The sequence below is a fragment of the Cydia splendana genome, chromosome 26, assembly GCF_910591565.1.
Source record: "Cydia splendana chromosome 26, ilCydSple1.2, whole genome shotgun sequence".
NCBI lineage: Eukaryota > Metazoa > Arthropoda > Insecta > Lepidoptera > Tortricidae > Cydia > Cydia splendana.
Genome location: NC_085985.1, coordinates 5045964 through 5060948, shown reverse-complemented (window position 1 = coordinate 5060948; position 14985 = coordinate 5045964). Strand labels below are relative to the sequence as shown.

At 47.1% G+C, this 14985-nt stretch overlaps 2 protein-coding genes and 1 non-coding gene across 4 annotated transcripts in view; 1 reads left to right on the top strand and 2 right to left on the bottom strand.

The window, feature by feature from the left end:
- Window positions 1-14985, bottom strand: part of LOC134803249 (interleukin enhancer-binding factor 2 homolog) — a 143552-nt gene that overhangs the window by 84545 nt on the left and 44022 nt on the right. The gene's annotated exons all lie outside the window — the stretch shown is intronic.
- LOC134803420 (poly [ADP-ribose] polymerase tankyrase) overlaps window positions 1-14985 on the top strand; it is a 34128-nt gene that overhangs the window by 18852 nt on the left and 291 nt on the right. Inside the window, exons 16-23 of the mRNA XM_063776240.1 lie at window positions 1036-1268; window positions 1821-2030; window positions 2905-3017; window positions 3956-4119; window positions 4841-4998; window positions 8648-8810; window positions 10418-10544; window positions 12862-13018. Coding sequence (XP_063632310.1) covers window positions 1036-1268; window positions 1821-2030; window positions 2905-3017; window positions 3956-4119; window positions 4841-4998; window positions 8648-8810; window positions 10418-10544; window positions 12862-13018 — 1325 coding nt within the window. The remainder of the gene's footprint in view (window positions 1-1035; window positions 1269-1820; window positions 2031-2904; window positions 3018-3955; window positions 4120-4840; window positions 4999-8647; window positions 8811-10417; window positions 10545-12861; window positions 13019-14985) is intronic.
- LOC134803604 (U5 spliceosomal RNA) lies at window positions 577-694 on the bottom strand. The gene has a single exon (XR_010146001.1). It is a non-coding gene; the product is annotated as a U5 spliceosomal RNA (small nuclear RNA).

Genomic DNA, 14985 nt, shown 5'->3' with positions numbered 1-14985 from the left:
TTCATGCACGGGGCCTATAGATCTTCTACCTTCAGTCAATCTCCAAAGAAAAACAAGTACAGTCGCCATCAGATATATAGGAGCGGCCAAGGTGTTCACAATATCTGAACACGCGCTCTAACGCCCTGACAATAGAGGCGTGTTCCGATATTTGTGAGCACCTTGGCCGCTCCGATATATCTGATGGCGACTGTACAATAACATATATCAATAAAGATAATTGAATATTTAAATATTATAGAAACAGAACTCTGCTGCTTTGATAAGGGCGATAAATCAATCCACATTCATCAAATTGGCTTAGTAATTTTCACGCTATGATGGGGGAAAAAAACAAAAACATGTCATGTATTATGTATAAGTTACCTTATTAGGGTTCCGTAACCAAAGGGTAAAAACGGGACCCTATTACTAAGACTCCACTGTCCGTCAGGTCCGACTGTCACCGCTGTATCTCATGAACCGTGATAGCTAGATGCCGTATTTCTGTTGCCGCTATAACAACGAATACTAAAAAAGTACAGAAACCTCGGTGGGCGAGTCCGACTCCCACTTGTCCGGTTTTTCAATTTTATGAGCCCCGCGTGCCGCAGGGTGTCAAAAAATTCTTATAGACTCATTTGAGTGTTCCCCTCCACGGAAATCTTTAGTAAAAGGCGAAAGATTTTTTCGTTTTGAAGGGAAACCAGAGTAACTAAACAGTGCAGCACCGCGCTACGCCATGTTTCGCAGAAAAATCTTAACACCGCGAAGTAGGAATCTTCGTGGACTTGACAGCGACATCTAGCGGGTTATTCAGTAACTAAAATTGACTTGCACCATTTCCATGCCGCCCATGAATAGCGTGTCAAATTTTTTTAACCCTAAAAGGGTGGTATTCCACCTGTCCAATGTGCAATATGTCTCACTCTCTCATTAAGCAAAATGTGAGAAGCAATACACCTTGAACAAAGAAATTGGATAGCTGGAATACCACCCTTTGATATACCTCACCACGTCATAAATGGAGGTTCTCATGCCTACCTTCACTTTCAGCCGGCTATAACAACTTAGAAGTCGCCGAGGCGCTCCTAGAGGCCGGCGCGGCAGTCTCAGCGCGCGACAAGGGAGGCCTAGTACCACTCCACAACGCCGCCTCCTATGGACACTTGGAGTTGGCTGCGTTGTTACTACGGGCCGGCACGCCGCCGAACGCTGCCGATAGATGGGGCTTTACTCCGTTACACGAGGCAGCGCATAAGGCGCGCACCCAGCTGTGTGCTTTACTGGTAAGTATCTGTTCATAAGTCAGAAGCGCTCATGTGACACTCTTATAGCAATATCCACAGACTACGAAGACCGCTTAACGTTGCTTGCTAGTCTCCATAGGCTACTGTGGCCAAAATCGAGGAAAAAACAGTCCAAAAGCTGAATTTAGCTAGGAGCAAGTACCAGGGCCTCATGAGTTGTGAGAAGGTGTCGTTGATGCAGAGGTTCTCGAGGCTGGTGCGGCTGTTTCAGCGCGCGATAAGAGCGACCTAGTACCACTCCACAACGCCGCCTCCTACGGACACTTGGAGTTGGTTGCGTTGTTACTGCGAGCTGGCGCTGGCACGCCGCCGAACGCCGCCGATATATGGGGCTTTACTCCATTACCCTTATAGTAGCAATATCCATGGACTACGAAGACCGCTTAAGCTACTGTGGGCAAAATCGAGAAAAATCTGTCTAAAAATTTAATTTTAGGCTTATGAGTTACAAGAGGTTGCAATATGTATGTGTATTCGTCATATACCTTGCGCACTTTGAACTCAACGTTTCAACTTGAACTTTGTTGTCAGCTGGCCCACGGTGCCGACCCGTACCTCAAGAACCAAGAAGGGCAGACGGCCCTCGACCTGGCCGGGGCCGAGGACGTGCGCTCGCTACTGCAGGACGCCATGACGTCCGCCACGCGCGCGCCGCCCGCCGCGCCGCCCGCCGCGCCGCTGCCGCCGCCGCAGCTGCCCGTGCTGCTGCCCAGCGGCGACACCGTGCCGCTGCCGCTACCTGTACGTACCGTACGGTGGTATTCCATATCCAATATCTTCCTCCATTGCGTCTCACTCTCTCATTAAGCAAAATGTGAGACTATTAAATACACATTGGACAGGTGGAATACCACCTCATGGCCACAGAATAAATAATAGTACTAGGTACAGATGACTCACTCTAACAAAACGCGTCTGTTACGGCCAGGACAGATATGGCCGCTAGGTGGCGACAGCGCCACGCGCGGCTATGGCTAGCCACCAAAATTGGTGTGGAGCCGATGTACTTTTAGCTACCTGTTGCAAAGCGACGAAATCGCGGAGTGAGCCACGCCTGTCATGGCGCAGAATCGTACCTCAAAAACCAAGAATTAAAGCCTGACCACGTATTCGCTCTTCGGCACATTTCTCATGGGCAAATACTTTTTATTTTTAGAAAGCAGTATTGCAACTTAAATCATCATTATCATCTTCCTCGCGTTGTCCCGGCATTTTGCCACGGCTCAGGGGAGCCTGGGGTCGGCTTGGCAACTAATCACGAGAATTGGCGTAGGCCCTAGTTTTTACGAAAGCGATCGCCATCTGTCCTTCCAACCCGAAGGTAAACTAGACCTTATTGGGATTAGTACGGTTTCCTCACGATGTTTTCCTTCACCGAAAAGCGGCTAGTAAATATCAAATGATATTCCGTACACAAATTCCGAAAAACTCATCGGTACGAGCCGGGGTTCGAACCCGCGACCTCCGGATTGAAAGTCGCACGCTCTTACCTAGCCTACCTAGGCTACCAGCGCTTAATACACTGCAAGGATGAATACACTGTATAGTTTGCAAATAGGAAACCTAGCCTTATCGCTAGGCCAATGTTTTCTTATAATTATTTTGCCTTGTACAGGTGGTGCCAAGCAACTACTGGGCGGAGGGCTCCCGAGGCAGCTTAGAGGACGCGGCAGGCCGACCTGCCTCGGCTCTGTCTACGTCAGAATCCTTACAAACTTTCCTCTCGAGGTATGTATACGGAATTGTATGCTCATAACAAAAAAAAAATTGAGACTTTTCCTGCGTATGGCTTTCAATACCCAAGTATCATTACAGATGTAGTGCATTATTATTTTCCTTAGTATTTTCACGGAAACGTACGAACGTGTCTTGCTATTTCAGTCAGTCTCGGTACAAACAATACTGAGGTTGACTGAAGTGGCATGACAAATACGAAGGCTTCCGAGAAAATACGATGGAAAATAAGTATGCACTAAATCTGTATGCTATTGCAATTTAAACCTTCTGAATTAGAGAAGATGGTAGCTATTTGTATGAATTTTTTGCTACTTGCTATTATTTATTATTAGCGGTAGCGGTAAACATTAGATAACAATGTCATCGGTCAGTTAAAAAAGTATCAACTATGTTAAAAGCATTAATAAAATGTACCCAAATTAGTATACTATACTACCCGAACTAATACTAAATATAGTACTTATACGATAAGTTCCCGAAAACGGGCGTCTTTTCTGCGGCCAATATAATAATACTAGCTTTTGCCCGCGACTTCGTCTGCGTGGAATTAGTGACAGCAGCTAAAGTAGGTATAGCGCCTGGATAATGCTAATAGCAATCATTCAATTCGCGCATTGCTTACTTCAATTATTAGGCTATTCATTAACTCTTTCAATTATATCTTTGCACTCTTTTCAGGGATGATTTCCGACATAAAATCAATCCTATGTCCTTCCCCGGGACTCAAACTATCTCTATACCAGATTTCAACTAAATCGGTTCAGCGGCTTAAGCGTGAAGAGGTAACAGACAGACAGACAGACACACTTTCGCCTTTATAATATTAGTATGGATTGGCCACAGAAAAGACGCCCGTTTCCCGTAACTTTTTTTACCACTATAGTGACAGCAGTTTTACGCTCGTCTGCAAAAAGCAAATCTTGTTTCAGTATTGGCCTAGAGCAGCTAGCACCAGTATTAGAACGAGAGCAGATAACAGTAGATATTTTATCAGAAATGTGTCATGAAGATCTCAGGGCTGTGGGCGTAGCGGCCTACGGACACCGACATAGGCTGCTGAAGGCGGCGCGGCAGTCTGCGCAGGCGGCGTCAGGTGAGAACACTAGCTTATATTCACCACTGTTAAAAATGTAACAAGATGTGATAAAAAATAGGCGCCGTCTTGAATTTTAGCAGTTTTGCAGGGATTAATCCAAACGGGGCTCTATTGTTTCCCATAAAGTTTCAAGACATAATGTATTGTCTGTCCGCATTTTCGTTAGTCATAATTTGTTTTTTTTTCAGAAACGCGTAACTTATCAGGATTGTCATAAAACAAACCTAACCTATCTATAGGATAACCCTACAAAAATCCTGACAAAGTTAGCGGTTTCAGAATTATGACTTATGAATAATCTGACAATCATTGCATTATGACTTTTAATAATTATGTCAAACAAAGGGATCCGAATCCAAACAATTCCTTAGAGCACTCCCCATACATGCGATAGAAAATGCAGGGCGAGGCCACATCTCTACGCAGCGCTAAATAAAAGTAAACAAAATCTACCCTCCAATGGCTCCTTAAGCCAGTTGAGGGTAGAAGAAAACATTACACGATCAAATAATGTAGGTTAAAGTCAGGTCGTTCAGTGACAAATGCAGGCGGTTTTTGTAATTGGTCGGTTAACCAATAAATGTTATAACTACCCGAAAATATACAAATTGTTTACTTTTATTTAAATACCTAAAGATACAGACTATAGGCTTCAGTCAACCATCAGAAATGAGAAGAAATTAAACTTTCAAAAAAATTCAATGCGGATTTTTTACAGAATGGTACGGCGGCACGACGCTAGTCGACGTGACGCCGACTTCGAGCGACGAGTGCGGCGAGAGCGAGCACGCGATAGTCGAGAGGGAGATGCAAGCGTCAGTGCGGGAGCACCGAGACCAGGCGGGCGGGAACTACTCGCACTATAACGTAGTCAGGGTATGTGCCACACAAATGAGACGTTACAGAATGGTACGGCGGCACGACGCTAGTCGACGTGACGCCGACTTCGAGCGACGAGTGCGGCGAGAGCGAGCACGCGATAGTCGAGAGGGAGATGCAAGCGTCAGTGCGGGAGCACCGAGACCAGGCGGGCGGGAACTACTCGCACTATAACGTAGTCAGGGTATGTGCCACACAAATGAGACGTTACAGAATGGTACGGCGGCACGACGCTAGTCGACGTGACGCCGACTTCGAGCGACGAGTGCGGCGAGAGCGAGCACGCGATAGTCGAGAGGGAGATGCAAGCGTCAGTGCGGGAGCACCGAGACCAGGCGGGCGGGAACTACTCGCACTATAACGTAGTCAGGGTATGTGCCACACAAATGAGACGTTACAGAATGGTACGACGGCACGACACTGGTCGACGTGACGCCGACTTCGAGCGACGAGTGCGGCGAGAGCGAGCACGCGATAGTCGAGAGGGAGATGCAAGCGTCAGTGCGGGAGCACCGAGACCAGGCGGGCGGGAACTACTCGCACTATAACGTAGTCAGGGTATGTGCCACACAAATGAGACGTTACAGAATGGTACGGCGGCACGACGCTGGTCGACGTGACGCCGACTTCGAGCGACGAGTGCGGCGAGAGCGAGCACGCGATAGTCGAGAGGGAGATGCAAGCTTCAGTGCGGGAGCACCGAGACCAGGCGGGCGGGAACTACTCGCACTATAACGTAGTCAGGGTATGTGCCACACAAATGAGACGTTACAGAATGGTACGGCGGCACGACGCTGGTCGACGTGACGCCGACGTCGAGCGGCGAGTGCGGCGAGAGCGAGCACGCGATAGTCGAGAGGGAGATGCAAGCTTCCGTGCGGGAGCACCGAGACCAGGCGGGCGGGGACTACTCGCACTATAACGTAGTCAGGGTAAATGCCACTATAATGTGACGTTATCTATTATACCAGTGTTTTTCAAACTGTGAGTCGCGACCCCCCAGGTCGCAAAGCCTCTGCCACCCTTAAAACAATAATAATAATTTAAAGCTCTCCAAAGGGCCTCTACGTTTGGATCTATATCCCCACGCAAGCCTATCAAAAGACCGGGTTTTATAGGCCCGTGAAATCCAATAAGGAGATACAAATAATAATAATAATATTAATAATTCCCTTTATACGTCCCACTGCTGGGCACAGGTCTCCTCTCATGCGCGAGAGGGCTTGGGCTATAGTCCCCACGCTAGCCCAATACGGATTGGGGACTTCACATATACCTTTGAATTTCTTCGCATATATATGCAGGTTTCCTCACGATGTTATCCTTCAACGAAAAGCTAGTGGTAAATATCAAATGATATTTCGTGCATAAGTTCCGAAAAACTAAGTGCCAGGATTTGAACCCGCGACCTCACGATCGAAAGTCGGACGTCATATCCACTCGGCCATCACCATATCTACTATAGCACATAATAAATAATAGTACTACCGTACAGAAAGGACACTTCCTACAAAACCGAAGTTTGACAGCGATTCAGGGTCGAATCATGATATCCCTTTCTAATGTATGGCACTATCCCTTTCGGCTATTTAGGATTGTCAAAATTCAAGCCATTATCTTATCTGTGGTGGTGCACGCAAAGGGACGTCAAGTTGTGTGAACCCTAATAATTGCTCGGAGCAATGCTGAGCCGAACGGAGCCGAGTTTGGCCGAAGTCAGGAGTTTCGCACCCGTCCCACCCATCCCACTAAGGGCCACCCCACATCTGGCGTCTTTCGGGCGTCGGCGTCGGTCAGCGCTATGGAAAATGACGTCGCTGCGCAGTTGCGTCGACGTTGCGTCGAGCAGGGCCATAGAGTTGTAGACGCCGACGAGACGCCGACGCTCGAAAGACGCTAGATGTGGGGTGGCCCTAACCCGGGATTAACCGGTTAAACCGGTAATCCAGTGTCAAATTGTACTGGTAACCATGGTAACTCCAGGTTTAACCGGTTAACCCGGGTTAGTGAATGGTGCAAGTGGCCCTTAGTTAGGTTTATTTGCAAGAAGTTAACTTTAGTTATCAAATTGCCTGCTAGATGTCGCTGTACCGTGTGTTGAAAATCCTAGTTCGCGGTGTTAAGATTTTTCCGAGAAATATGACGTCTGGCCGGTACTAAATATTTGATAATAAAGAGAACAGCAACTCCCACATAAGCTTATTATAATATAATGCTGGGAAGCCTTTAGCCTAGATAGTGCTAAAGTGTAACTCTATAGTTTTACTTGCCTTGAAAGGCAAAAAGAAAAATAAAATCGATTATATCTGGAAATGCAGCCACTCCAGATGAACCTCCAGAGAAAATACCAAGACAGGCCCTCGGTACCTGTCCTATATGCTTTCAAGAGTTCAGCGGTCAAGCTCTTTAAGGTCGGTTTTCCTAGGATAGCGGCCGTCTCCATACTAAATAATACGGCTAAATATGGATGTCGTAGTATTTGTATGGAGACGGCACCGCTATCCTAGGAAACCAGAGCATTACAATTTGTTTGGAATGTCTCAAACGCGCCCTCAAGCTGGCGTCGCTCACTCCGCGCTTTGCTACTGGTAGCTAAAAGTACATCCGTTCCACACCAATTTTGGTGGCTAGCCATAAGCTGCGCGTGGCGCTGTCGCCACCTAGCGGCCATATCTGTCCTGACCGTAACAGACGCGTTTTGTTAGAGAGTGAGTCTTCTGTACCTAGTACTAATATTTATTCTGTGCCTCAAGTCATAAGCCCCACTGCCCAACATGTCGTACCCCATTGAGAGGGAAAAATAAATACCTAAATACTATTAGGAAACACGAAGGTTGATATTTGGCCGTAGCCGCGCGCGTCAGTTAACGTCGTCGGCGACCAAAGGGTTTAACAACATGGTGACACCGTGAAATAGGGGATATTACTCCAATGTTCTGCCGCCAGAGTGCAACACTACCGACTCTAGTAAATTCATAGACTAACTTATACATGCTGTGCCTTAAACTGTTTTTTGACAAGTTTTCACAGACAATAAAGTATGACATTGATGCATCAAGGCGGTTTGTTAACAAGGGCCTACCGGTAAACGCGAAAGTCGACATTTAGTTATCTGCCTCTTTATCGCTCGAATATGCAAGAGTGATAGAGAGGCAAAAACCGAACTTTCGACTGTCGTGTTTCACGGTAGGCCCTGTGATTGACGTAGTGACGCATGATGTGTCATTGATGTTTGTTTACTGTATGTATGTATGTGCTAGTTGTGCCACCTACGCAGAGCTTTGCCTAATATTCCCTATTGCAAGCGTCAATATTACCACATAAGCAGGCGTGGCTCACTCCGCGATTTCGTCGCGTCGCGCGTCGCGCGTCGCTACAAGTACATGCGGCCCACACCAATTTTGGTGTCTAGCAGTAGTAGTTCCCGCACACCGCTACGGAACGGATACCTGCTCGCGCTTGCGCCACCTAGCGGTCATGTGTCGTAATAGACGCGTTTTTTTAGGGAGTGAACCTTCTGTACCTAGTACTATTAATTATTCTGTGCTATAAGGCGGAGATTTTTGTTTGTATCGCAAACTTTTAGAAATTGGTTTCCTAAACGCCTTCAGGTTTACGTGTTATAAAACTGTTTAAATCTTTTCAGATACAAAAGATAGTGAACGGCCGTCTATGGGAGCGCTACCAGCACCGGCGGCGGGAGGTGTCCGCTGAAGCAGGTGGCGCCAACGAGCGCATGCTGTTCCACGGCTCGCCCTTCATCAACGCCATTGTACAGAAAGGCTTCGATGAAAGACACGCCTACATCGGTGAGTACTAACACAACGTCAACGTATTACGTATTTTTGGGCCACCCTGTAACAATACGATCGGACTGAAAATACAAAAAAATCAAGATGGCGCCGATCAAAATTTCTAGTACACTTTGGTGTTTAGTAGCACAGGCCCTTGTCACTAAGATTGACGGCAAACTATAATCCATTGGATTTAGTCAGGCGAGTAGGGTGGCCACTCTTTTGAACTTATGAATCCGGGGAAATTAGAAACATAATTTTCCCATGCAAACGCTCTAAAAGCAACACTTACCAAAGGATGGGACAAAATATCCTTGGAGGAGCTGCGGCATTTCGTTGAAAATTTTAACAAACGTTTGCGTTTGTGTATCAAAGCGAAAGGAGGCTATTTTGAAGACAATTAATTTTTGTTGCATAAAAAGAGTGTAGTTTAAATTTTTAATCTACTTTGTACTAGTTACGTAAGTACTTAATAAAATAATTAGAAAAAACGTTGTCAACGTATTTTGGGCCAACCTGTAATGGATGTGGGTGTAAAAAAATGCGTGCAGTCAGGTTAGAACCCTAGTTTACTAGATCACCGAGCCAGAATGTTGATATTCTATCAGAAATATAACGATACGAGGTAAAAAAAAGTGGGCGCCATTATCAATTTATGCTTTTTTGGCCGGATCATATTCGTTTACATAGGAAGAGAATACCAAGTTTGGTGATATTCCACTTGCGAAGCGAGGCCACACGAAAATTAATAGTTTCATATAAATGTCTATGAAACGCAGTCGTGCATGAATTGTAGGGGGCAGCAGCGGCACACGAACCCGCTGTTCATTGGCGCAAAATGTAAATGTCAAGCTTAAGTTTCTAATTTACGCCACAAGATGGCAGAACCTACAACGGGTAAGGTAGCATGCGTGAAGGGGGCTTTTATAAACGACTGTAATTAAAGGCACTGGTTTTCGGAGAAAAACAAAATGTAATCTGACAGTAGTAAATAGACAAAAATAGTAGTAAAAACCATAAACAAAATATGTAAATAAGATAAAATTATAAAAAGGTTGTGCAGTCTTGCACAGGGGCAGCGCTTGCTTTAATGTGAAGTGTCAATGTCAAGTTTAAGTTTCCGTTTTAGGCTACAAGATGGCAGTACGGCTACCACCAGTTTTGACATTGACATAACGCTCACGTTTACGTAACTTACTTTCTATGCATCTCGCTCGTACTCGCATATGCGAGCAATAGTGCAAGCGAGATGTACAGAAAGTAAATTACGTAGACGTGAGCGTTATGTCAATGTTAAAACTGATGGTAGAGGCTCAGATCGTCCAACGCGCTCGGTCGTTATCCTACATGTTTCTTCAGCCATTTGTTTTACAAGTTACAAGTTGTTTTACAGACTTTCCGATCCTAAATCTAAATACATTCTTCTGGACTTCTGAAGATGAAACCTCCACAGGGATAAACACAAAAACAACTTTATAATATAGCACTTTACTTTATTCTAACTTCGAATAATACGATTTATACTAACAAATTCACTTTTTGATCACATCAGAAATTGTTACTTAAGATGTAGGTAGTCTGCCGTGGTTGTTACATTTTTATCTGTTATAATTTATTTGCAGGTGGCATGTTCGGCGCGGGCATATACTTCGCGGAGCATTCTTCCAAAAGTAACCAGTACGTGTACGGTTTCGGCGGCGGCTCCGGCTGCCCCGCGCACAAGGACCGCAGCTGTTACCTGTGTCACAGGTATTAATACCTAGTATTTGTACCTGGGCATTTTCACTTAAAAGTGTACCATTAATTTTGTTTCGAAAATCCATCAATTTCTGGGTTATTTCTTAAAAGTGTACCATTTACTTTTTTTTGAAAATCATGAATTTCTGGGTTATTTCTACTCAGAATCACGAGGACTATCGATTTAAAAAGAAATAAAAATCAGTTTTGTAACGCATTTTCACATACATTTTGTGTGGACCGTTACAAAACTGACACGCAAAATTTGTATGAAAAACTAGGGACACTTTTTTTCTTTGTCTCATTCAATAGTACTCGTGATTCTGAGTCTAAATAACCCAAACGTTGATCATTCGTCGATCTAGGAACTCAAAACAAAAACGGCCGTTTTAACTTTGGACGCATAGATCGACGAATCCAGCAACATAAAAAACCGGACAAGTGCGAGTCGGACTCGCCCACCGAGGGTTCCGTACTGTTTAGTATTTGTTGTTATAGTGGCAACATAAATACATCATCTGTGAAAATTTCAACTGTCTAGCTATCACGGTTCGTGAGATACAGCCTGGTGACAGACGGACGGACGGACAGCGGAGTCTTAGTAATAGGGTCCCGTTTTACCCTTTGTGTACGGAACCCTAAAAAGTAGTTTGATGTATTCATAAGGTACTTAAATACAGAATACAGTACGTGGCGGCCCCCTTTTTAAATATCATTCGTTAAATTTAAATAATCACTATTATTTAGCAGTGCCGCTAGTGTGCACGTTGATGGGCTCTTAATTATAATTTTGTATGGGGTAGCGCATCGTTATGGTGAATTTCCAATATAACTTGGAACTCGCCGGTAGCTGTTTAAGAAATGTAATAGAAGAGTATACTTACGGTAGATATCGCTAGGGTGCCTCCCTAAGGCGCATATGGTAGAAATATTCGTTGTCCTCGAGTGAGGTCTCGGTAGCTCAGTTTACAGAGCCAGGCGTGAACACATAAGTACATTCCTCTACTAGGCATCCATCGTCTTATATACATCTCACACAAAAATCCTAACATACTCATAACTCTGGTTAATTCTGGCCTACGAATTGCGACACCGAGTAAGGCGCTTTACGTGTCACGCCTACATTACTCCGCCGTGGCCGGCGAGGTGGTGGAGTACGTCCGCCGGAAGACTGGCTACACGCTGAGGGTGCACCAGCTACAGTCGCGTCACTATGTGCACTTCAGTTCATTTGTGGTGCGCGTGCCGCGGCCTCTGCAGGACACCATCGCAAGCGCGGACTACTGGCCGAAGGGTGTGGTGTTTCGGTGGTTCCGGGGCAACCTGCCGAATCCTACGCCGAGTCAGACGACGCTACGGAGCCACGCCGTTACGTCGTCGCCCAAATCTAATATTTAATTAATTTCATTTTTATGTGTATTGTTTTTCTTTGTTCTTCTTTTACTTTGTAGTTTCACAGTGCCTTGGTTTTATACTGTAATGCTGTGTTACTTATTTGATCAATAAATAAATAAATAAATAAATAACTGTAAGCTTGAACACTCAAGTCTTCATACTTCCTTCCTCATACTCCGGTCCGCTTCGATCTGAACAGACAGCCAAAACTATTGAGAGACAATAAAAAAAAAATATATATAGGTATATTATTTGGCCACTCCTACTATATTATGAGGCCACTCCGCGATCCGTCGCGTCGCTACAGGTACATGCGGCCCACACCAATTTTGGTGTCTAGCAGCAGTAGTAGTTGCCGCGCACCGCTACGGAACGGACGCCTGCTCGCACTTGCGCCACCTAGCGGTCATATCTGTCGTAATAGACCGATCGATCGTAAGTCGTAATAGGTCGATTTGACGACCGGTCTAGACTAGTGGGTAGTGACACTGCTTGTGAAGCCGAGGGTTCTGGGTTCGAATCCCGGTAAGGACATTCATTTGTGTGATGAACACTAATATTTGTTCCTGAGTCATGGGTGTTTTCTATGTATATAAGTATGTATTGATCTATATAAGTATATATATATATCGTCGCCTAGCAGCCATAGTACAAGCTTTGCTTAGTTTGGAGCTGGGTTGATCTGTGTAAGATGTCCCCTAATATTTATTTATTTATTTATAGGCGCGTTTTGTTAGAGAGTTAACCTTCTGTACCTACCTAGTACTGTTATTTATTCTGTGGCAGAGCATGGACTAGTGATCCCGAGTCGCGAGTTCGAACTTAGCCCGAGAACTGTCTCGGGCTAAGTTCGAACTCGCGACTGACTGACTGACAGTGACTTTTTCCACTTTTAATTTATTCTCTGTCATCATAACACTTTCCATATTTGCAGACAACTCCTCCTGTGCCGCGTGACGCTCGGGCGGGCCTTCCAGTTGTCGGCCGCGCTGAAGATGGCGCACGCGCCGCCCGGCCACCACGCCGTGTCGGGCCGCCCCACGCAGGGCGGCCTGTGCTACCCCGAGCACGTGGTGTACCGGGGGGAACAGGTAACTATACGTTCCAGCTGTCAGCGGCACTGAAGATGCCGCCCGGCCACCACGCCGTGTCGGGCCGGCCCACGCAGGGCGGCCTCTGCTACCCCGAGCACGTGGTGTACCGGGGGGAACAGGTAACTATACGTTCCAGCTGTCGGCCGCGCTGAAGATCCCGCCCGGCCACCACGCCGTGTCGGGCCGCCCCACGCAGGGCGGCCTGTGCTACCCCGAGCACGTGGTGTACCGGGGGGAACAGGTAACTATATGTTCCAGCTGTCGGCCGCGCTGAAGATGCCGCCCGGCCACCACGCCGTGTCGGACCGCCCCACGCAGGGCGGCCTCTGCTACCCCGAGCACGTGGTGTACCGGGGGGAACAGGTAACTATACGTTCCAGCTGTCGGCCGCGCTGAAGATCCCGCCCGGCCACCACGCCGTGTCGGGCCGCCCCACGCAGGGCGGCCTGTGCTACCCCGAGCACGTGGTGTACCGGGGGGAACAGGTAACTATACGTTCCAGCTGTCAGCGGCACTGAAGATGCCGCCCGGCCACCACGCCGTGTCGGGCCGGCCCACGCAGGGCGGCCTCTGCTACCCCGAGCACGTGGTGTACCGGGGGGAACAGGTAACTATACGTTCCAGCTGTCGGCCGCGCTGAAGATCCCGCCCGGCCACCACGCCGTGTCGGGCCGCCCCACGCAGGGCGGCCTGTGCTACCCCGAGCACGTGGTGTACCGGGGGGAACAGGTAACTATATGTTCCAGCTGTCGGCCGCGCTGAAGATGCCGCCCGGCCACCACGCCGTGTCGGACCGCCCCACGCAGGGCGGCCTCTGCTACCCCGAGCACGTGGTGTACCGGGGGGAACAGGTAACTATACGTTCCAGCTGTCGGCCGCGCTGAAAATCCCGCCCGGCCACCACGCCGTGTCGGGCCGCCCCACGCAGGGCGGCCTGTGCTACCCCGAGCACGTGGTGTACCGGGGGGAACAGGTAACTATACGTTCCAGCTGTCAGCGGCACTGAAGATGCCGCCCGGCCACCACGCCGTGTCGGGCCGGCCCACGCAGGGCGGCCTCTGCTACCCCGAGCACGTGGTGTACCGGGGGGAACAGGTAACTATACGTTGCAGCTGTCGGCCGCGCTGAAGATCCCGCCCGGCCACCACGCCGTGTCGGGCCGCCCCACGCAGGGCGGCCTGTGCTACCCCGAGCACGTGGTGTACCGGGGGGAACAGGTAACTATACGTTCCAGCTGTCAGCGGCACTGAAGATGCCGCCCGGCCACCACGCCGTGTCGGGCCGGCCCACGCAGGGCGGCCTCTGCTACCCCGAGCACGTGGTGTACCGGGGGGAACAGGTAACTATACGTTCTTTTTTTATTTAATTTTGTAAATATAGAGTATGCTTAAAATAAAAACAAGTTAACAGTCAGATTTGAAGTTTTGTCTTAATTTTATGGGTATTTTAAACTAGGACACTCAGTCCTAGTCTAAAATAGCCATAAAATTAATCTGCCCAACCCTGTACTTTGATATAGTTCGTTTTTTTTTTTTAAATTTTGACGCGTTTTTTAACTGAAAAACGCTTTTTTAAAAACAGTAACTATTAATTAAAAAAGCAAAAGAATGTAAATAATCGTATATGATTCATAAAATCATAATTGTTACATATTTGCCGTGACTTATAACTGTTTTTCAATAAAAATACACGTCAAGATTGTTTGCCTTTTTTCTAATGCTAAAAACACGAACTATATATAGCAAAAAATTATATGTACTGTGTTTACATAGCGAAAAAGACACCAAAAGCTATGTTTAGGTTAGTCTCCATTGTGTGTGTACCCTTTGAGTTCTGCTCATAAAACTCCTTCTTCCTCGCGTTATCCTGTGCATTTTGCCACGGCTCACGGGAGCCTGCGATCCGCTTGACAACTAATCCCAAGAATTGACATAGGCACTAGTTTTTACGAAAGCGACTGCCAT